General features: G+C 27.0%; 1 protein-coding gene across 2 annotated transcripts; it reads left to right on the forward strand.

The window, feature by feature from the left end:
- The first annotated feature begins 75 nt into the window (after positions 1 to 75).
- LOC107447202 (RNA polymerase II-associated protein 3) lies at positions 76 to 23644 on the forward strand. 2 transcript variants are annotated; one of them, XM_043049115.2, is made up of 9 exons: positions 76 to 225; positions 3136 to 3267; positions 3827 to 3949; positions 4830 to 4957; positions 6973 to 7165; positions 15542 to 15925; positions 18851 to 18948; positions 21837 to 21931; positions 23472 to 23644. In XM_043049115.2, the coding sequence occupies exons 1-9, from the start codon at positions 76 to 78 to the stop codon at positions 23552 to 23554; spliced, it is 1386 nt and encodes a 461-aa protein (XP_042905049.1). In that variant the 3' UTR covers positions 23555 to 23644. The 2 variants fall into 2 exon arrangements, with proteins under 2 accessions (XP_042905049.1, XP_042905050.2); XM_043049116.2 differs by lacking the exons at positions 15542 to 15925; positions 18851 to 18948; positions 21837 to 21931; positions 23472 to 23644 and adding an exon at positions 12177 to 12620.
- The last annotated feature ends 416 nt before the right edge of the window (positions 23645 to 24060 follow it).

Here is a 24060-nt window from a genome sequence, read left to right on the forward strand (position 1 = left end):
CAAACAAAAACAACTACAGTTTTCAGTTGTTTCTTGAATTTCTTTGTACGTGCGAAATTTTCATCTTAAGATATAATGAGTGTCGAAAATTCATTTAAAATTCAACAACAAGTTCGAGAAAACTCTGAGGAACTTCAAAATTATTTGAAAGATTTAGAAAGTTGGGAAAAGGCAATGAGAAAAAAAGAGGAAGAATTGAAACTACTCAAGATAACTGAAGAAGATGTAAAAATATTTTGAACTACTTTTAATCATATTTGAGTATACTGAAATATATTACTGTTTTTTTTTTTTATAAAGTAATGAACATAATTTAGCTAAGTGGAGCTAAGCTTCTTAAATGTTCTTTTTCTTACGTTCTATTCTAAAATAATTTAGAAGATAACATGTTTGTAGTACATAGTATAGGAATCCGTATTTACACCAAAATAATAGTTAAGTTTTGGCAACCTCCATGCTGTTTTACGTAGGGAACTTTTTAAAAAAATCATAGAAGGGGGCCAACTCGAACGGTTCGATTTGTAGTTTCCTACAAATCGGAGTTGGCTCCCTCTACATGTTTTACTCATTTTTAAAAATATTTTCGAGTTTAAAATCCCTTTAAGGATTATAATTGGCACTAGCAGATAACAATCTGGATATATCTCAAAGTTTGCTATTGGTACAAGTCTGAGATTGGTACAAGTCTGAGATGAGTAATGATGAAATCAATATTGGGGGCTTACCAAGGAAGGATTTTTGTGATTTGTGCCAAAAAAAGTTGTCCTAATTTTTGGCATTAATTCGGCTGTAACATGTTAAAAATGAAGAAAAAAAACAAATGTTGAAAACAGACCAAATTGAAGAATATAACTTTTACAACTCATATCGTATAACAAGTACAGTCGAACTCGTTTATAACGAGAACTCTGATTTACCGAGGGAAACGAGAATATTTGGTTGGATCAATGTTAAATCTATGGAACAGAAGTCGCTTTTAACGAGCAAGACCCGGTTTTAGCGAGCAATATTTTTCTGTCTTGCAATCTTTTTTCTAGTCTTTCTGTCTTATCTTTTTTTNATAACTGAAGAAGATGTAAAAATATTTTCAACTACTTTTAATCATATTTGAGTATACTGAAATATATTACTGTTTTTTTTATAAAGTAATGAACATAATTTAGCTAAGTGGAGCTAAGCTTCTCAAATGTTCTTTTTCTTACGTTCTATTCTAAAATAATTTAGAAGATAACATGTTTGTAGTACATAGTATAGGAATCCGTATTTACACCAAAATAATAGTTAAGTTTTGGCAACCTCCATGCTGTTTTACGTAGGGAACTTTTAAAAAAAATCATAGAAGGGGGCCAACTCGAACGGTTCGATTTGTAGGGGCCAACTCGAACGGTTCGATTTGTAGTTTCTTACAAATCGGACCGTTCGAGTTGACCCCCTCTACATGTTTTACTAATTTTTAAAACTATTTTCGAGTTTAAAATCCCTTTAGGGATTATAATTGGCACTAGCAGATTACAATCTGGTAATATCTCAAGTAAAGTTTGCTATTGGCACAAGTCTGAGATTCATCTGTAATGATGAAGTCAATATTGGGGGCTTACCAAGGAAAGATTTTTGTGACTTGTGCCAAAAAAAAGTTGTCCTAATTTTTGGCATTAATTCGGCTGTAACATGTTAAAAATTAAAAAAAAAAAAAAAAACAAATGTAGAAAACAGACCAAATTGAAGAATATAATTTTTACAACTCATATCGAATAACAAGTATCAATATTAAAATATTTTCAATGAAGTTAATTCAGAATAGGTAGACACTATTTAAGAAAGTATAGGTAGATCCTCATACCCAAGCCATGGTATCTGAAGATGATATCCACATCAAGAACTGGGCATTGCATTGTTTCGTCATTAGTTAAAGTTATAGATTATGATGAAAATTTCTGTTTTATCATTAAGTTAACTCCATAACCTGGTGTTATTCAGAAATGATTTAATAGATATTTATTTTTAATATTCAGTAAGATGATTAACGTACCATTCTATCCTAACCTGTTCTCTTAAATCATATCAAATATTTTTTCTCGTTTATCTTAACAAAGTCTAATAAACAATGTTCTAAAAATTTTTTGCTTCAACTTTCTTCAAAACAATATTCTTTCTCTAGGAATAATTTTGTGAAGCGTTTTGAAAGTGAAATATTGATTGATTTATCTTAGTGTGTACCATTGCTGACATTTTAATAATTCATTAATTAAAAACTAAATTCTAGTTACAATAATTTTGTATCACTTACATTATACTATTTCAGCAAAGTAAACTATTGTTCTAAATGGTTTTAAAAGTATGAAATATAAGTGGGAAAATTCACGTTGTTTTCTTGTTTGCAATTTATTTACATTAGGTTCTGAATTCCCATATCACTCCATGCTTGCGCTTTCATCAAAACTCCCACCGCCCATGTATTTGCTATAAATTTTGTTTTTTTAGTTTTGCCTGGCAGTAACTTCCAGCTACATCCACATATATTATCTTCTGTTTTTTTTTAATTATTATTTTTTTTAAAATTTTACTTTTTTTAAAATTTATTATTATTTTTTTAATTTGTAGCATTTTATTTGTGTAAATGTTTATTTTGGTATAGGTTACAACACCAAAATCTTTTCGGGTATGTTTTAGTTAAAATATATCCTATAAAATNGAATTCATCAATACTAATCCCATGCAGTAAATACGCCAGTACATTTATTGGTATATTTCACACATGGGATTTTAGTTTATCAGCTGAAAAATTTTACCGTGCATGAAAATAATCTTCATATTTTTTTTCAAATTGTTTTTTTTTTCTATACTTTTTGTTTTTATTTGTTATGTGTAAAGATATGTTGACTTATACAGTAGAAAATATGTACGATTCTATTCTCCATGATAACAATGTTAACATGAGATAAATGAAACTTTGTTTTCATTCTCTCTTTGGTTATAGTAAATTATTAATATTTCATACTCTATGTTACTATCTTGTATACTTTTAGAGATGCAAATTCTATTTAGGAGAATCTAATGTAAATTTTTTTTCATTAAAAAACTTATTTTTCAATTTTATTAATAAATCTTTGATGATGACTTTTTTTATGTTTTTAGAACATTCCTCCAGTAAGAAATACTTTAGCAAGATCTAAAAGGAAAAGCAAACACAAAAAAGATAAAAAGAAATCTGATGATTCTGCGAGAATAAAAAGTTTTAACTACAAAGCATGGGAAAAGTTTGATGTGGTACTGATATTTACATTAAAATCTATTTATTATAGTGTTATTGTATAATTTGGCCTTCTTTAGGTTTTACTGCTCAGTTTAATTTTTGTCTAAGATTGGAAATATTGATAATTTAAAAAAATCGCTTGAGTATAACGTAAATTAATGTTCTGGTATTATAAATGATGTTAAAGAAATATATCTTTATTTAAAGTGGGAAAATATCAAGTTAAGAGTTTCCCTGAAAACATATTTTGAAATGAAAAATTGTAAATTATAGACTTTTAAACAAATTAGATAAATACAGGCTCATTTTTTTAAACTCTGAATTACATATATTAAAGAAAAATAAATTTTTAACTCAAGACTAATTTGATGCAATTAATTATATTAGGTAAAAAGTGAAAATATATAAATTTTTTTCATATATGCTGACTATTCTGTTGACTATTTTTTTTAAAATTATGAATAAAATATTAATACTATATAAAAAGGAAAAATAATATTTTTTTTTTGAAGTGTATAGACTAAAATGAAAAAATACATGTATAATTCCACAAATAATTTTTTTTTTTTAAAGGAAACAGAGTTAAAAAAATTAGATGAAGATGAAAAAGCAGAAAGTTCTTCTGGAGACAGTGATTCTGAAGAAATATTGAATCTACAACGAAAAAAGCAGCAAGCGATTCTTAAAAAGGATAAGGTGAGATTCTAAATTGTGATGATTTCATTTTTCTACTATTTTTATTAAAATTAAAACTTTTCTTTGATGGATAAAATAATGTCATTTTAAAAATGTTTGATATTTTTGCAGCAGTTTTAGTTGGTTTTATCTGTATAATACGTTCATTACTTGTGATGCTGACATTATTCTTAGAATACATTTGTTACTGTTGTATCTTTCATAAATGGCAAACAAAAACCAACATAAAATGATTGTTGTAACAGAAAATATTCAAGATTTTAATTGCATAACTAAAAACTCTTATTTCTATTCTTTTAATATGTATAACATGTATATGAATTGAAATCCATATACAGCCTGAAACATTCTTCAGTAAATAAATTTTCTCAGTCTTTAAAATATTCCAATAGTCTCTGGAGCAAAGATGGAACTGTTAAATAAAAAATTGACGGAGAATTAAATGGAAAATTACTAAATATATTTATCTCTTTTATGTAGTTCTGAAAGATATAATTAAGATCTCAATATAATATCTGATTGTCTTTATTCAGCAAGCACTTCAATCATTCCTTGAAAAAAAAAATTTGGTTGAAATGGGGCATGCTTTAAGACTAAATTTTAATGATTTTAGTGTTTGTTCTCAATTAATCAATTTATAACCATCAAGACTTGTAAGCATTTCAGGTATCAAATATTTAAACATTCTGTTTTATTAAAAAAATTTATTTTGTAAGCTGTATCATTTTTAGTTATTTTTAAATATAGTTTGTATATTTAACATCAAATGTAACAATGTAAAAATAAAATACAATTGTTGACTAATGTTTCAATCATATAATTTTGAACTGAGCTGGATTTGTTTCACAAAACGTTAGCAGTATTATTTTGAAATTTATAGGGAAATGAATATTTTAAAAATGGAAGTTACGATTCAGCTATAAACTGTTATACAATTGGTATGGAGTTGGATCCAGAAAATGCATTGCTGCCTGCTAATCGTGCGATGGCATTTCTAAAAAAAGAACAGTAAGTATTCTACAATTTATGCTTTCCCAAATTGAAGATAATTTGTGTAGCTGTGCGTACATCATTTTTAATTGGATAAAATATATTAAAAGTTTTCTTTTCAATCATACTTGTTAAAAAAATTTCTATCAAATTGAATTTACGTTTAAATCTCTTTGCTGTTAGAATGTTTATTTTGAAATTTAGGCTGATTATTCTAAGAACTGGAAACTTTCTGTCTTGTTATAATACGTGAAAAACAACTGGAAACGTGATATAGTACTCAAAAAATTTGTTTCAAATCAAAATTTTAATTTAGTTTTGAAAAATTACAGCCAAATACATCGATGTCTTCTGAGATGCGATGGCACAGTGGTTAAGGCACTAAGCTGTCATTGCATAGAATCAGGGTTCTATATCTGGTAGCTACTTGAAAGCCATCCAGCTTAAAATTTGTTACTACCAGTCTGCTCAGGAACAAGATTACTAAACAACCCATGTGCAGCATTATCCCTTCAATTCCATGCTCCCACCCAATTGTACTAAATTTTTCCCTTTTCTTTTTGCTGGTAAGATAAGAAAAAGAAAACTTTTTCCTGCTACAAAAGAAGTAAAATCTCTTATCACAGACAAAACAGTTGGCTCTCATGATATATATATTTTTAATTTCTTGCGAATCTTCTATAAATAAACCATTATATGCCCTCTCTACAAGGTGAACACTCCTGTAATTGGACGGAGACAGTCATTCATGCCCTGAAACTATATTTTCAATTTCTTCAAACCAGACGCCACTTTTTCTAAGTTTGAAAAAAAAGTATATTTTCAATTTTTGGAAGATATTTACCTTTTTTAGCATTTTTTACAGCACATAAAATTTATTGCCTCTTCTGTGGCTGAAAGTATTGCTAAGCTATTTCTCTACTAAAGAATCAATTATTCTCCTTTCCCCTGTTTTTATCTTTACGAAGAAACGAGAAAGAATACTGCTGCCCATGTGAAATATTTCAGATAGCATCTTTTGATTTTTTCATCTGGTTAAGAGGCACTCCAAGTTGAAATGATGCATTAAATGCTCTCAATACCCCTTCTCATCTCAAAAGTCCTTTCTTCTTTGAATCAATTTGACCCCTGTACTTTAAAAAGCTAGGTTTAAAAAAAAGAGAACAGAAATCTAGTTATCCAAGTGTTCATATAAATCATACATTTATTTAGACTCTTGAAAAATGATCAATTGTAAATGCAATATTCCAGGTAGGTTTTCCCTCGTTTTTTCCCCCCCTTAATGCAGCAAAATGTATAGAGTAAGATATAGTTTAATGAAATTAGTTATGCTAATTTTATTTTGTTGGCTTTTAATTTAAAATTTTTAAGATTTAGGTGTTACAGAATTCTAATATATCATTTCCTTATAAAGTTTAGAGTTGAAAATTCATTTGAACAGCCTATTTGTTTAATGTTGATCAATAATTCTGTCTTATTTCTACTGAGCTAAATTTTAGTCCGTCTGCTTCAGTTTATTGTGGTGCTCTTTTTGGTCTTTGCTAAACCCGTTGAATTTTCGGTAGGGAGATATTGCTTTTTGTTCTCTTCCCTTTTTTCTACAATTGCTCAACAAACATCTTTTGATATGTTGGAGGGTTCGTGTATGTTGAATCGTGTCATTTAAATCTAGATACTGTAGAATAAGAAGTCATGGATTAACCTGGCCATATTATAGAAGCACTTCTCAGGAACACATCATATACAGTCTTAACATCTATAATCTAAATGTTTATAACTCCTTTTTGTTAAAACATAACATCAAAAAAAAAAAATATTATTTCTGATACACCTCAAAAGTCCATACAAGTTCTTTAATTTATATATTTTTTATTTATCTGAATTCTAAAGTATATTTTTTATGTAAATTTTTTTGAACATGCATATTTTACCTTCAATCTATACAAAATGTAAAAATGATTTTTTAAAAATTTTGCATAAGTGTTCCCCTTTAAATTAGTATTTTCTCACTCTTCATGACATTGTTCTTATAGATTTGCTTCGGCCGAAGATGATTGTACTGTGTGTCTGTCTCTTGATCCTACATACATCAAGGCTTATTTGAGGAGAGCTACAGCTCGAAGAGCTTTAAAAAAATTCTTATTGGCAGAAGAAGACTATTTAAAAATTTTGGAATTAGAACCGCAGAATAAATCAGCTCAAACAGAATTGGAAAAAATGAGACAGGTTATTTGATTCGTTTACAATTTATTATTTATACCTTTTTAATTTCAAATAAATTTATTTACGTTTTACCCGTTAATACTCTTTCTTTACCCGTTAATACTCTTTCTTAGATTTTATATTGTGCTGTTTGCTCCAATGTTTCTTTTAAGATTTACTAAAATGTAATTATTGATTTTCCTTAGCATATATGTGGCAGCACCTTTAGTCATTCAAAGATTTAAGTGTGTCCATTGAGGTTAATCAGTAGACCTCATGAACTCTCAAGTTTTAATTGTTTTGAAGAAATCTCTTACTAGGTCTATTTTGCATAAGCACTGAGATTGGGTTTTAGCTTCTTTATTTTTTGTAAACTAATTCTAATTTGAAAATACAGTTAACTCTCGCTACTACGATATCCGATACAACAATAACTCCCTCTATTACGATAATGTTCCGTGGTCCCGCCAAACTTGCATATGGATTAATGTTATCTTCCTCTCAATATAACGATATTCTCTGAAGCAGTAAACCTCTGTAAAACGATTTTTTTTCAAATTTCAACATTATTTTCTATTTTTTTTATTGGTTTTCAAATAATGTAAAATGCCTTTTTGTCATCTTTTACCATTTTTTTCATCTTTTCTGATAAAAGGGTCACTGCTGGTTATGATCTTTCACCCCACTGTTATTTCTTTGCACATCAGAGAATGGCTTTTGTATTCAAATTTCATTCCCCCACTGTTGANAAGCCAAGACAGAGCATTATAAACAAGTGTTATATATTTTTTCAATGTATGGTTATTTCAAACAGTTAATCTACTTCTTTTAGATTTAGAATGTTTAGTTTAAAACAGATTTTTTTTCCGTTACAAATATTTATTGCCGAACATTTATCTATTTTAATACTTTTGATTTTTTACGTTATTTTATTTAGATTTATTGGTGTACAGTCTGTCTAAAAATTTTATTTCATTGATTTTAGATAGGGGCTTCCAACTTTACCTAGTTGTGTCACCCCTGTGAAATTTGAAATTGTTTCACAGCACCACAGTCACATAATATTTTTCTGTGGTATAATATTCATTATGTTGTGAATAAGTGTGACGAGAGAGTTTTTGTTCATTACAAAACTTTTCAAATTCTAGAATTAACTTTGAAATAGCTGTCAAGAAGTCAGAATGTCACTAGTATGAAGTAAGAATGGGAAAGAAAACTATAATACAGTAGGGAACCGATTATCCAGAACGATCAGGACCATCGCTGCTCCGTAAAACTGATTTTTCCGGTTTTCTTAATCGCTGCAAAAAGCCGTTTTTTTATTGTTAAACCCAACTAAAAAAAAATAAATATTTGGATATTATCTTAAAAAGAAGAAAAAACGGTGAAGTAATGCACTAATGATTATTTCCAAAATGATGGAAATGTTCAAAAAAGAAAGAAAAATCCTAAAATCTTATGAGGAAAATTTTTTTTTTTTTTTTTTTAAATGGCGGGCATTACAGAAAAAAAATGGGAGAGAATTTCTCAACCTTTTTAAAAAACAGGGTGAGATTTTAAAAAGTTAAGTGAGATTTCTAAAAATTAAAAAAAACACGAATAGACTTGGAAAAAAATTATTTCTTCAATTATAATACATTTTTAACATCTTCTAATTGAATATTTTTGCTGTATCATCATATGGAAAATGTTCTATATAAACTTTTTAATCAGCTACTATATTTATTTGGCTGAAAAATATCCGTATTTGTTTTGTTTTGACCATTTCTACCGACATTTGTTTCATTTTCATTTGTCCGCTACGGAGTAGAAGATGTCGCCTTAACAAGGTATTTGCCCATCTTAGATTCATGCACCAAAAATGTAAATGTCTTACATGAAGAAACCTTACCTACGGTGAACGCGTGGTTGCAGAGTAATGTGTTCTGAAAGGGGTTCGGGAGGGGGGTGGTGTTCTGCTGTTCGCACCGGTTCTGAACATTACTGGTAAATAGGGAAGCTAGATAACAAGGTCCAATGTTCAAAATTATGAAAGATCAAGGAAAAAAAGTGAAACGGATTTTATTCAAAATGGCAAAAGACGAAATTTTTTCCAAAATTCGCGCGTTTTGAAATTGATTAATAGAGTGCGCGAACTTCTCGCGTTTATAATTTTTTAATGCGAGAAAAGAACAAAAATATGCGAGATTCTCGCGTTCTCGCGCTGTAGTGAAAACACTGGCGGGAAAATGTATTGAATTTCGTTCTGGTTTTTTGGTTTTCCAGTTTTCTGATTTCCAGATAACGGGTTCTGTACTGTAGTTTTTTTTTTCATTCAAGACTAGATACCTGTATCTTACTTACGTCTAAAATGATATAAACTCCTACTTTAAACTTATTTTTGAATAGCATCAGAATGATATTAAAAGACTGAAATTAGATTTAAAGTTTTAGGCACCTTGCAGCTATTCTCATCTCACTTTGTCACTAACTTTTTTGTAACTAATGACTTAAAAGGGATCAGTGTGAATAAATAATTTTTTAAGAAAAAGATGTTAAGTGTAAAAATTATTTATTTACATACTTTTGAATAAATTTCATATTATTAGTTCTAAATCAAGTTAAACTATTTCTTTATTATAATTTTAATTTTTATTACACAGACTATTTTCATTTAGTCATTTTAAGATGCTACCATTACTAATGCCCTTCCATTTACGAGACCAGTAAATGAAATCCGTTTTCTATAGAAGTTATTTTAGCACCGATTAAATTGTCTTAAGTAAATTATTCATTAAATATGGTAACCAAACTTTAATATAACTTTTTACTTTCAAAATGAAATGCTTCTATTGACAATCAGTTTGATAGCGAACGTTTTTTAATCACTCTTTATTTTACTTTTGCCAAACACTATTTTCAATATTGTTATTTTCATTCTTTAGTTTTTTTTATTCTCTATTTTTCAGCAAATAAATTTATTAAGAAAATAAGCTTTTCTATTAATTTCAACAAACATTTTATTTCAGTGTGACAGCAAAAGTGAATATGGCACATTACATTTCCTGCATGTAAAAAGAATGTAAAATAAATAAATGAATAAATTGATCAATTTTTAATTTTTTTAGTTAAAATTTTTTTTTCTTCTATAATTTGTCAGTTAATGTAGGTATAGTGACTAGACAGTATTTCTCATAAAAGTATCTATGTTGTGTAAGTAATGAAAATAATTCTATTTAAGCAAAACTTTTATTTACTTATTTCTGCTCAAAATTAAATTTCAGCATGTCCCAAGTGCTGTAATAAAATAATACAAAAATTTAATTTTTTTATAATGCTTTCTATTGCTTTATTGATTCTTATTGTATTAAAATAATATTCTGATTTATTTATTCATTAAATTAATTTTTACTTGACAGATAATCTATTTTTAATTGATAAGTATCACGTTTTCGTATTTAGTTTGAATAAAACCTCACCTATTTCCCATTACATGTCTGTTTTTAACTCTTTCATAGATAAATTATAATGAATGTTCATCACCCATTGTGATTCAAACTTGCCATTTTTTGCCAATAATTATTTTTCAAAATCAAAAATTCAATTCTTGATGTACCAAACTCTGAGCCACAGTCATTAATAATTCGTCTTTAGCATTATTGTAATGAGTTTTGAAAGTGACCTTACAAAATCCATTTTATGTAAAGAGCACTTAAGAGTTTCATTTAGAATTCCATCTGATATTTTTTCCATCCTTTGACTCTCTGTACTTAGCCCCCACTCAAATTGATACTTAAAAGGTCAAATATTATTAGTAACATTTATCATCGATTTCTATTGAAATAAAAAACTTTTCTATATTGAAAATCACTCATAGTTTGTCACTATATGATTTATATAGCGTTTATATATTACTGAACTTGTAACAAAACTTACTCTTTATTAATGTTTGTGTTCTAATGTGGTTTATTTTCAAGTTAAAATGTGTAGTATTTTTCTGGACTTAGCTTAAAATTTAAAGCTCTCTTTTGTACATTTATTATTTAAAGGTTTTCTGGCTACTTGTTAAACATAATATGTTACATTATTATCAATTATTTTCTCAGTTTCCTGATTCTTTTTAAAATTTAGCATGATTTTGTCAAATTAAGTTAAGCATTTATAGGATTTAAGTAGTTTTGTTATTTCTGTTCACTCACAATGTAGCAATCTCAACTATATGGTATTTCAACTGTAATTGTTTCTAAATAAATTTTTTGTGTCCTAAATTTCAGAAAAAAACATGTTAATTAAATGTATAAAATTATTTGAGTCAAAAATTTTAGCAATCAGTTTTTATCATAGTAGTATTTGGTTTAGACCATTATATGGTGTTTTACTGTGTTACCTGGCAGCAGGTTCCAGAGTTGGGTTATTAGTAATTAATTTTTGCTACTAATAAAGCAAAAATAAATATAACTCATTGATATGATGTAGCAAACCAATATGTGTTGAAGGAGAATGAATTCCGTAAGCCAAGACAGAGCATTATAAACTATAAAAATTAGAGTTTCGTGTATAAGTTGAATTCTAGTATGTTTTGCACTTTAATAGTTGTCAATGAATGAATAATAATGAAAAGAAAAATAGTTTTGCATTTTATTTTAAAGTTAATAGAGGTTATTATTAATAAATTGTTTTTTGATTTAAAATTAATAACTGGACTGGAAAAGGATTATAAATATTCCACAGATTTTTAATTTTGTATTCATACAATTTTTTTGAAAAAAATATAAATATTGAATAATGAGAAGTTATTTATATTCGCTATAAATTATTTTAATTTTTATGAGAAAGATTTGTTTTAATGGAACTAAGGAAAATTTGGTTTATTTTAGTTTTATAATATATTCTCAACATTTGTTTTAAAATTTTGCTATTCATTATTTGTTTTGGCAAAAACAAAAATATTTTAGAGAATGTTCGAAATAGTAAATGCTCTAGTAATTATAAGAAATAAGTTTTATAAATGTATTGTGTCCTTTTTAAATTTTGCATTAAAAATTATGTATTTTAGGAAATGGAAAACTCTGATGTAAAAGAAAGTTCCACAGAAAAATTAAACCTTGATATAGAAAATATCAAAATTAAAGAAAATACTGAAATCCAAACTCCATCCAGTCGATTAGAAAGTCTCTTAAATGTTATGGATTCGAAACAATCTGTTTCCCATTCCTATATAGTTCCAGAAGAAAAAACTACTCAATCTAGTCCTTGTCAACTACCTACCAGACAAAAATCCTTGAAGGATTCGCCAGATGTTAAAGACCTAAGGGAAATAGAAAGTATTGTGAAGAAATTAGAACAAACATTGCCTCCTGTACCCAATGCTGCCTATCAATTTTTAACCGATTGGAGAAAACTGTCCAAATATCCAGATTTAAAGTATCAGTATTTAAAAGTAAGAAATAAGAGTTGTTTTCAATTCTTTATTTTTCTCATTTGATTTTTACCAGGGGTGTATAACTATTTTTGGATAGTGGGTGATAAAAATTAAAAAATTGTAGGTTAAGGGCCCAGATTAAAATAAAGCAGTAATTGTAAAAAGGCAGCATAGCATGCCTTTAGATTCTATTTTAATGAAATTAATTATAGCTGTATAATTAATTTTTTTTCAGAAGTAGATAATAAAAATAAATGAAAATATTTCATGTAAGTAAATCAAAATTAAATTAGTTCAAAAAGAAAAGAAAAATTCAGATAAATTTATTATTTTCCTTCATCCTGAAAGTTTCCATTTATTTTAATATTGTTTATCAAAAAAAAGTGTGTTCCTTCAGTTGCTAATACAGTATTAAATGAATTAATTTGCTTGTTACGATTAAAATTTTGAAATTGGATATATATATTTTTTTATTTACATGTCTTTTGATGTAGGAAATTTTCTATCCTTTATTTGTACTAATGCATAAAAAATGCCTTTTCTTGATAAACCTGATGCCATAANTTTTCGTATTTAGTTTGAATAAAACCTCACCTATTTCCCATTACATGTCTGTTTTTAACTCTTTCATAGATAAATTATAATGAATGTTCATCACCCATTGTGATTCAAACTTGCCATTTTTTGCCAATAATTATTTTTCAAAATCAAAAATTCAATTCTTGATGTACCAAGCTCTGAGCCACAGTCATTAATAATTCGTCTTTAGCATTATTGTAATGAGTTTTGAAAGTGACCTTACAAAATCTATTTTGTGTAAAGAGCACTTAAGAGTTTCATATAGAATTCCATCTGATATTTTTTCCATCCTTTGACTCTCTGTACTTAGCCCCCACTCAAATTGATACTTAAAAGGTCAAATATTATTAGTAACATTTATCATCGATTTCTATTGAAATAAAAAACTTTTCTATATTGAAAATCACTCATAGTTTGTCACTATATGATTTATATAGTGTTTATATATTACTGAACTTGTAACAAAACTTACTCTTTATTAATGTTTGTGTTCTTATGTGGTTTATTTTCAAGTTAAAATGTGTAGTATTCACTTTTTTTCTGAACTTAGCTTAAAATTTAAAGCTCTTTTGTATATTTATTATTTAAAGAAAATATTTTCTGGCTACTTGTTAAACGTAATGTGTTACATTATTATCAATTATTTTGTCAGTTTCCTGATTCTTTTTAAAGTTTAGCATGATTTTGTCAAATTAAGTTAAGCATTTATTGGATTTAAGTAGTTTTGTTATCTCTGTTCACTCACAATGTAGCAACCTCAACTATATGAAATTTCAACTGTAATTGTTTCTAAATAAATTTTTTGTTTCCTAAATTTCAGAAAAAATATGTTAATTAAATGTATAAAATTATTTGAGTCAGAAATTTTAGCATTTAGTTTTTATCATTGTAGTATTTGGTTTAGACCAGGGGTTTCCAACTGGCGGCCCGGGGGCTTTTTTTTTGTGGCCCGCGAACTAAAATATATTAGTTGTCATTTTTTTGCGGACAATTTTCGTAAAAATTCTATATGGGTTTAAAATACTTTTCTCGTTAATAAAAACCTAATTTCTTCGTTTCTGTGAAATTTTACATACCAACGGTGCAAAGAAATTTATTTTTCAGGTTTGCATCCAAGAAAATATTTATTCAAATACAAAAATAATCGTGTATGTTGCTCTTTTTTATTTCATTTTTTTTTTATATTTTGTGAATATAATTTAGCATGTGCGTATCAAAAATTTTCTAGAAGAAATTCTCCGATTTAACTTTTTGAAACCACTCATTTTAGGCTAAAATATTTACACACACATTTGTAAATTTAAAATGTAAATATCGATTCTCTGGTGGTTGCAGCAGACAAACCTCAATTTTCTCATTGAATCTTTTGTGTGCTACTATGTAAGTTTTAATACCTTAACAATTAGATATCTGTTGCACATTAATTGTTTAATACATAGGTGCACATTAAAGTTATTGTAGCCCGAATTTTTATTATTTATTTATGTCTTTAAAATTATTATTAATAACAATTAAATATTTTTAAAAATCTACTTCTTATTTTAATTTGTAATTCAATACTTTTGTTTTGTACAACTTGGTAAAACTCTGACAGTAATATTCAATGTTTCTTCAAACATAAAAGAGTCCTATAAAAAAATTTGATAAAGTTGCGGCCCTCCATTTGATTTGTGTTTTTAATTGTGGCCCCCGGCCTCATATAAGTTGGAAACCCCTGGTTTAGACCATTATATGGTGTTTCACTGTGTCACCTGGCAGCAGGTTCCAGAGTTGGGTTATTAGTAATTAATTTTTGTTACTAATAAAGCAAAAATAAATATAATTCATTGATATGATATAACGAACCAATATGTGTTGTAGGAGAATGGATTCTGTAAGCTAAGACAGAGCATTATAAACTATAAAAATTAGAGTTTCATCTATAAGTTAAATTCTAGCATGTTTTACACTTTAATAGTTGTCAGTGAATGAATAATAATGAAAAGAAAAATAGTTTTGCATTTTATTTTAAAGTTAATAGAGGTTATTATTAATAAATTGTTTTTTGATTTAAAATTAATAACTGGACTAGAAAAGGATTATAAATATTCCACAGATTTTTAATTTTGTATTCATAAAATTTTTTTGAAAAAAATACAAATATTGAATAATGAGAAGTTATTTATATTCGCTATAAATAATTTTAATTTTTATGAGAAAATTTTGTTTTAATGGAACTAAGGAAAATTTGGTTTATTTTAGTTTTATAATATATTCTAAACATTTGTTTTTAAGTTTTGCTATTCATTATTTGTTTTGGCAGAAACAAAAATATTTTAGAGAATATTTGAAATTGTAAATGCTCTAGTAATTATAAGAAATAAGTTTTATAAATGTATTGTGTACTTTTTAAATTTTGCATTAAAAATTATGTATTTTAGGAAATGGAAAACTCTGATGCAAAAGAAAGTTCCACAGAAAAATTAAACCTTGATATAGAAAATATCAAAATTAAAGAAAATACTGAAATCCAAACTCCATCCAGTCGATTAGAAAGTCTCTTAAATGTTATGGATTCGAAACAATCTGTTTCCCATTCCTATATAGTTCCAGAAGAAAAAACTACTCAATCTAGTCCTTGTCAACTACCTACCAGACAAAAATCCTTGAAGGATTCGCCAGATGTTAAAGACCTAAGGGAAATAGAAAGTATTGTGAAGAAATTAGAACAAACATTGCCTCCTGTACCCAATGCTGCCTATCAATTTTTAACCGATTGGAGAAAACTGTCCAAATATCCAGATTTAAAGTATCAGTATTTAAAAGTAAGAAATAAGAGTTGTTTTCAATTCTTTATTTTTCTCATTTGATTTTTACCAGGGGTGTATAACTATTTTTGGATAGTGGGTGATAAAAATTAAAAAATTGTAGGTTAAGGGCCCAGATTAAAATAAAGCAGTAATTGTAAAAAGGCAGCATAGCATGCCTTTAGATTCTATTTTAATGAAATTAATTATAGCTGTATAATTAATTTTTTTTCAGAAGTAGATAATAAAAATAAATGAAAATATTTCATGTAAGTAAATCAAAATTAAATTAGTTCAAAAAGAAAAGAAAAATTCAGATAAATTTATTATTTTCCTTCATCCTGAAAGTTTCCATTTATTTTAATATTGTTTATCAAAAAAAAGTGTGTTCCTTCAGTTGCTAATACAGTATTAAATGAATTAATTTGCTTGTTACGATTAAAATTTTGAAATTGGATATATATATTTTTTTATTTACATGTCTTTTGATGTAGGAAATTTTCTATCCTTTATTTGTACTAATGCATAAAAAATGCCTTTTCTTGATAAACCTGATGCCATAAATAAAACTTTTAATGTAAAATTATTAGAACTTGATAAAGACTAGATCACCAATTTACTGTTACAGATTACAGTATAAAAACAATTTATTCTATTCCTTTTTTTATTATAACAGTTATAGGAATAAGTCATAATGCCTTGTGCAAAATTTCTGACCTGCAGACCATAGGCTATAAATCTCTGGTTTTTAAAATGCTGCAAAAAATTTTACCAATCATCTATATATTCTACTAGGATCACCACCTGTGCTTGCCACCCCCCCCCCCCNCCCCCCCTAGCTGTTTTTGCAAATCCTCTCAAATTGTTTTGCAATGGCAGATTGCTTTGTTCATTAGATAATACTGTATTTTTATCTAGCTTTGTCTGTATTTTGATACTGTTTTTGAAATTAAGTTTTAAAAATATCCGATTTATGCATCCTGTGAAATATTTGAATTTTAAACGTATCATTGACATTTCAATTTGATATTCTTACATTTTAAAGCTACTGCAAAATGACATTTTGAACAAGAATTTCATAGAATTTTCCTATATACATTATTATAAATTGCAGTGTTTGATGACACAGCAGTTTTCTAACACAAACTCATTATGCGTATAAAAATTAAAGATATGAGAAGAGAAAATAAAATAGAGAAACATAGTAATAAAAGTTAGGTTGAATCAATTCTCAGTAATTTCTGGCTGATTTTTGCTAACAATACGCAGCTCCTGTGTTAATTTTTAAGCATCTTTAAAGCTAAAATACAGCACTAAATTATGTTGCTTGTGTAAATAAATAAACATAGTTAAAACAAAAATACAGTCTATTCTAGTTTAACCTTTCATGTCTGCCAAACTTAATGTTTAGTTTGTTTAATCTTTTAATTGTCACTCCAGAAATAACTCGATAATTAATTTGAAATATGCTTAAATTTGAAAGACATATTAGATGTCACTTTTTTTTCTTGTTTATCATCCCTTGCTTGATATTACAGATCTTTGTTACCAATACAAAAAGAAATTTTATCTGCTTGGTAATAATCTATTGTATGAGTGTTTTTAATAAAAATGATCCATTAAATATTCAAACAAAGCGAGATTTATTTCTCTTTAATTTCTAAAACTGACTTAACTTGTTTTGGAACAATCTAAGCTAGCAGTAATGAGGAACCTGAACTTTAACGCAAGAAATCGCGAGATAATGTTAGTGTCTTGCTGAATGTTTGAAAAATAATCTCTGATACTTTTTCTACATGATTGTTTCATCCAAATGCATCATTTTCTTAATTAGTAATGCAGGATTGCAAAAATAAAAATGAAAGACCAAAAAAAAGATAAATTATAATACCAGTTACTTATAACAAGGCTCATAGTTGTCCAGACATTCCTGATAAGATTTATTTATCATGATATTTAGCTTTTTATCTTAAAAGCCTTAGTTTTTTTGTGTATATTCAGAACATCCCATTTTCTACGAATGCAAGTGTGGATTTTAAAATAATCTATTTAAAAAGTTGGAAGATTTAAATTTTCTAACCAATTTGTTCATTTTAATCTAGTAAAAATTACTAATTTTGATAGCTCAAAAATTATAAACTTAGAAACTGTCCACCTATATATGCATGGGTCAAGCATATAGTTTGACCCGCAGGATTTATTTTTTTAAATTTTCTGGGAATTGAGTGTCATTTTATGGAAAAGAATCTTAATTAGCGATTTTTATAGTGAGGAATTTACAATTCAGTTACAAATTTTGTGAAGTGGAGTAATGTGGTTTCATAGTTATTTAATTGTTTCTTCAATATCTGATTTTAAAAATGTCAGATTCCAACCAACAATAAAGTAATATCATGGAACTTAAAGATAAATTGAGGGATAATTGGCTGAAATTTTCATTTTGTGCAAAATATTAGCTTGTAAATCAACTGCATTTTAGTTTCCAGGTTATTGAAACCAGAATTATTTGATTAAAAAATATTACAAATTTCAATTAAATATTAGAATGAAGGAATAATGCTAATTGATGTTGATTTTCTTTTTCAACAGTTTCATAAAAACTTCCTTTATTGATCATAAACTATTACAAATTGAGTGCACCCTTAATAAAATTGTTTTGGAAGCTGGTTAAACTTTCTGCTCAACAGATAGTTCTGAAATTAGATGTAATATATTTTATTATTCTGTGATAAAATTTGTTTTTATTATGCTTAAGTTGAGATAATCAGAGATGATTGTGCTCTGAAAAAATTCTGGATTTTTCGCTAACCACGATCCGGAAGTTTCAAATTATATGGCTTAACAAATGAAATATGTTTTTATTACTTTATTTTCTTTGGTAATTTTATTATAAAAATATATACTTTTCTAACTGCTTTTAACTAATAAAACTATTTTTTAAAGCAATTTCCTCCTGAAAGATTGCCTATTGTTTTCAAACATGACATGGAGGCAGAAATATTTCGTGGCATTCTTCAAACATTAGGAACTTCCTATCTTGAGTAAGCTATAAGATTATCTTCAATTATACAAATAAACTTTATAAAACCAAGATTTTGTTTGTAATTAGGTGTGAATTATTTATTAAAAAATGATTTATTTTAATCAAAATAATTTCTTTAGAGAAAGTCTGCGTAAGTGTGAATGCAAGTTAATTTGTCTGCAATTGTATTTAATTACTATTGTAATGTACAGTGTTCAAGAAAATAAAGGGACCACCCTAGATAACTTTTGATCTAATGATCGGATCTTCACTTTCTAGGACTCAATCCTAATGATTCGTGGGAGTAACCTCAAATAATTAATTAGTGCCGAGGATTTTTTTCAAAATCAGACACAAAAACATGCCTTCTCTTCATAAACGTACCTTTTTTGGGCAGATTCAGATTTCTGGCCTCTAAAATATAGGGTGTAGCTGTTAATCTAGGAAATAAGGTCCTATGAGAGCAATCTAAATTTTTGAACCCCTTAATGTTAATTTTACTTTTTACGTATATCGCCTTATCGCAAGAAATTTTTAAGCTAATTGAAATGTTCTTGCACACATTTGTAAAATTTGTTTAGCTAAAGATAATTCCAGGCAAGAATAACTTTTAGTAAGAGTTTACTATTTTTGTTATTTTATTTTATAATAGTCGCAAAAAATTTGAATTTTAAGGTATAAAATTTTTAATATCATTCTAGTGAATGTACATGACAAAATACAAAATTTGGGCAAAATCCAGGGATGTGATTTTTCCTCGGATTCGAGAATTTCCGCTTTTTTTCAGATTTTTCCATTATTCCCACTAATTTCTGCGGAAATTTTTTTTTTACACAAGTTACAATATCTTATGAGGAATTTAATTTTCCGCAGAGTGAAAATAAGTCCTCATGCCTCCCTCTGAAGTTTCTCTAAAAATCATTTCCTTGGGATAAAACTGGTTGACCTTTATACAGCTTTTTATAAATATCCCGCTTTTTTTTTAAAATTCAGTCGTTGAAATAAAATAATCATATTTATTTACGATTTTCAGAAATAAACTGAAAATTCAAACTACGTCCTAGCTGCTAACCCTTCCATATTTTTACTTATTTTAGCTATTTTCTCCGCTTTTACGCACAGAAAATAAGAATTTCCGTATTTTAATCCGTCTGCCGGATAGCTCGTATTTTCCTAATTCAGACGTCGCCACATCTTGTTTTCTGGCGTGAAAGCAAATGGGGGGAAAAATGGAGGTTGAATTGCTGTGAAAATATTTATTTGCTCATTCAGTTAATCTTGTAAATTTTTATTTATTATGTCTAAACAAAAACAATACAAACAAGCCTTTTAGAAATCCCAAGTCCAAACTCTGCAAATATCTCAATTCTTATTCACGAAATTTTATTATCAAACATCGATTTTCATATTTACCTGATTTAAAAGTTGAACGTTGCGATTCTTATTTAAGCGATTTAAATATCGTACATCGCGATTCTTATTTACGAGATTTAAAAATCCGATATCGTGATTTGTATTTACGCGCTTTTAAAACCCTATCTAGCAATTTGTATTAGCGCTAGCTTGAAATTTAATGTTGTGATTCGTTTTTGCGGTTGTAATATCAAACATTGCTTTTCGTATTTATACGTGCTTTAAAAATTAGACATTGAGCTTCGTATTCGCGCGATTTAAAAATTATGCATTGAGATTCGTACTTACGTGATCTAAAAATTACGCATCATGATTTGTATTTTCACATTTTTTAAATTTGATATAGAGTTTCATATTCACGTTATTTTAAAACCTCATATCGGGATTCATATTCTCTTAATTTGAAATCATGCATGTGATTCATATTCATACAATTTTAAAATTAATCATCATGATTTATAATCACATGGTTTACAAGTTTAAAAATCGCCCTTTTTTTGTCAAATTTTTGTGTGTGTGTATATATATATTCTTGGATTTCCGCTTTTTTACTTTCTGACTACTCTCATCCCTGAAAATCAATCGAATAGTTTCTCAAAAATTGAATTTTAAAAATATCACTTCTTCAAAATTTGATTACTTAGTAACAATTTAACTGATTTTGCTCATATTTTGTATTTTTCCATTTAAAATTGCGCTCTTTAAAATTATGTAACAAATTTTATACCTTACAATTCAAAATTTTTGTTAACTTATTGAATGAAATATTAAAAAATAGTAAATAGATACTATTTGTTACATATTGCATGGAATTATCTTTGGATGAGCGCATTCTTTTCAATTCACTTAAAAATTTCTCCATATATGGTGAAATATGTAAAAAGGGAAATTAATATTAAGGGGTCCTAACTTTGTACTGCTCTCCTGACTAAATTATTGGGACCATATTTTCCAAATTGTATTTCTCCTTTTTATTTTGGAGGCCAAAATCTGAATCTATAAACAACAGAAATGTATTTTTTTTCAGAGAAAACACATTTTGTGTCTAATTTCTTAACTTAAAATATCATTTGTACTAATTAATTAGCATATTTGAGGTCACCCTTGCGAATAATTAAGATTGAGTTTTAGAACATGAAGATTTGATCATTGGATCAAAAGTTATTCAGGGTGGTCTGTTTATTTTTGTGTGCACTCTCCATATTTTAGAGAAAGAATGAATTGCAACTGAAATTTGTTTGTAAACAATCTATGTTATTTGAACTTTTTGAAAAAATGTATTCACCTAACATACTTTGTATGTAAAATTAATTTTCTACTTTGTTTCCTATGATTGTGATTAAAATCTGATTAACATATATATATATATATATTACTCTAAAAATTTGATGTTTATAATAACTGTCTAAATTGGTTTTTCAATAATGTACTTGTATTAAAAAAATTTAAGACACAATATATATTTCAGTGAAGTGTAATTTATTTCTTTTGTAGCAATCAAGATGATGTATTTGTTTACTTGAAATACCTTACTCAAGTTGGCAGATTTCAAACACTTGTTATGTTCTTATCGAGTCAAGACAAAAAAGGTAAACTCTAAATTTTATTAATTAATAAATTCAGCTTAAGAAAACTCACCTCCCTCTAATTTAAATTTCCTCCAGTAATGCTAAGTTAATGGGGAAAATGTGAAGTTTTTGCATAATTAATCTCAAAATCTCACAATTTTTGCATGTCTTGCTGGGCATGTAAGTCCACCAAATGGATGTTCTAATAAACTTTTAAATGCCCAAATATCTTATTTGAAAGCATGTTAATGAAAAAAATATGAATATCTATTTAAGAAAGATGACATTAACAACATGATCACTACTTTGACACTTTTATTTAAAATATAAATGCTAGAAATATAAATACAAATATAATATAAATGCAAATACAAATATAAATACAAATTTTATTTATATACTGAGCGAATTAAAAATATACTGAGCATATTTATGTTCTTTTTTTTTTATTTTCGACAAATCTTCAAGGTAAAACACAAATAGTAAAAGGTGACAAGCATTAAAAGTATTTTATCAAAAAAATCACTTGCTCAGCCAAATATCATTAAAAAATTTAAGCAGTTGCTATGTGTTAAGAAACCTTTGTTTAAATCTCTTTTGTGTTAGCTTTACAATGCATTATCAACTGTAATATTTGAAATTTTTTACACATAAACTTTTTTTTATTAAAAATATGCATGATGGGAAATAAAATAGAATAATAACTGTTTTTAAATTTTCATTTATCTAATGAAATTCTAATGCATTAAACATTTCTGATGATTAGATCTTATCAAATAATATAATTTTTCTTTGCTTCTCTATTACTTTGATATCGTTTATCCTACATATCTCAGCTATTTGATGTATTCATCAAAATTTTAAGGAAAGCTTAATCAGTATTTTTGGTTATATGCTTATATACATTAGACATGCCAGGCAATATGATTTTCTAGCTCTGTTAAATACAATGGCTGCCTTACAAGTGATTCTTAAGATTTGGTGATGAAGCAGAAATTTACATTTAACTGATAGACTTTTGATTAATAGCTAAATTAAAGATGGATGCTTCTTTGCTATGTTTAAAGCATTTATAATTTTAAGTTTAATTTAATTGTTTAACGGCAGAATTTTTTTTTTCCAAGCATTTATTTTTTAAAAACATATCAGCCAGAAAAATATTTTTTTTAATATTTATTATTTTAGAGAATGTTACTAAATGTTTTATCTAATTTCACTAATCATTTTATTTGGTGACTTTTGCTATGACAGTGTACTAATGTAAAATGTGTGTAAATGAAAAACATAAACCTGATGTTCATCTATATTGATTTAATCTAAAGCTAATATCTACTTTACCTAAAAATTATGTATTAGTATTATAAAGTTTGCATTCAGCAAACTTTTGAAGATAGATTTAAGAAGAAGTTTTTTAAAATTGAATTATTTAGAAAGCTACTACAGTAAGAAGTAATTTTATTTTCTATTTTCTCCTCTGCTCTTTAAAACTTACTATTCCAGTAATTTTTTTTTTCATTCAGATATGATTGTTTCAATTCATTATTTATATATTATTTTTCAGATTTGAAAAAATTACTTGGTCTTAAGAACTCATTACATTCTTCATCAGAAGTAGAATCGCTTTTGAAGCAATATAAGTTGTGATTAAAGGTGAAAAATCTTTGTAAAAAAATTTATCATGCATTATTTCTTTTCTTACTGAATAAAAATTCACTGTCTTGTTGTTTGTTCAAATAATTCTAATCCTTTTTTTTTCTTCATAGAAATTGTTTTCTTAATATTGTATAAACGTTGCTACCTACTTATTTAAACTTTTTTTGTAAAATAGTGCACAGTTCACCTGTGTAATATTTTGACACAATAGTTGTAGTTTAAGTTATGTTATTTGCCAATGCAAATTGTTTGCTTTAAAAAAGAAAAACTATAAAAGTGTTAAAGAAATACTCACCAATCTTTTATTCTTTAAAAAATACTAAGTTTTATGCTAAAAACATCTGATAGTTTTAAACTATGCTTAAAAAGGGTATGTCAAAGTAAAGTTGAATTGACATTAATTTTTAGGTACTGTGGTTAGCATTGCTGAAGTTTGTAGTTTTGGTACCAGCTGTAAGCAAAAGTTTAAGAACACATTTGAATGACAATGCACTGCC

The sequence above is a fragment of the Parasteatoda tepidariorum genome, chromosome 7 (assembly GCF_043381705.1).
Source record: "Parasteatoda tepidariorum isolate YZ-2023 chromosome 7, CAS_Ptep_4.0, whole genome shotgun sequence".
Classification (NCBI taxonomy): Eukaryota; Metazoa; Arthropoda; class Arachnida; order Araneae; family Theridiidae; genus Parasteatoda; species Parasteatoda tepidariorum.

Excerpts from the sequence above, each read along its gene's own strand:
- LOC107447202 (XM_043049115.2), top strand. The coding sequence starts at position 76 with ATGAGTGTCGAAAATTCATTTAAAATTCAACAACAAGTTCGAGAAAAC. Across the intron at positions 226-3,135 it reads TCAAGATAACTGAAGAAGAT|AACATTCCTCCAGTAAGAAA; the intron begins GTAAAAATATTT and ends TTATGTTTTTAG. Across the intron at positions 7,166-15,541 it reads AATTGGAAAAAATGAGACAG|GAAATGGAAAACTCTGATGC; the intron begins GTTATTTGATTC and ends TATGTATTTTAG.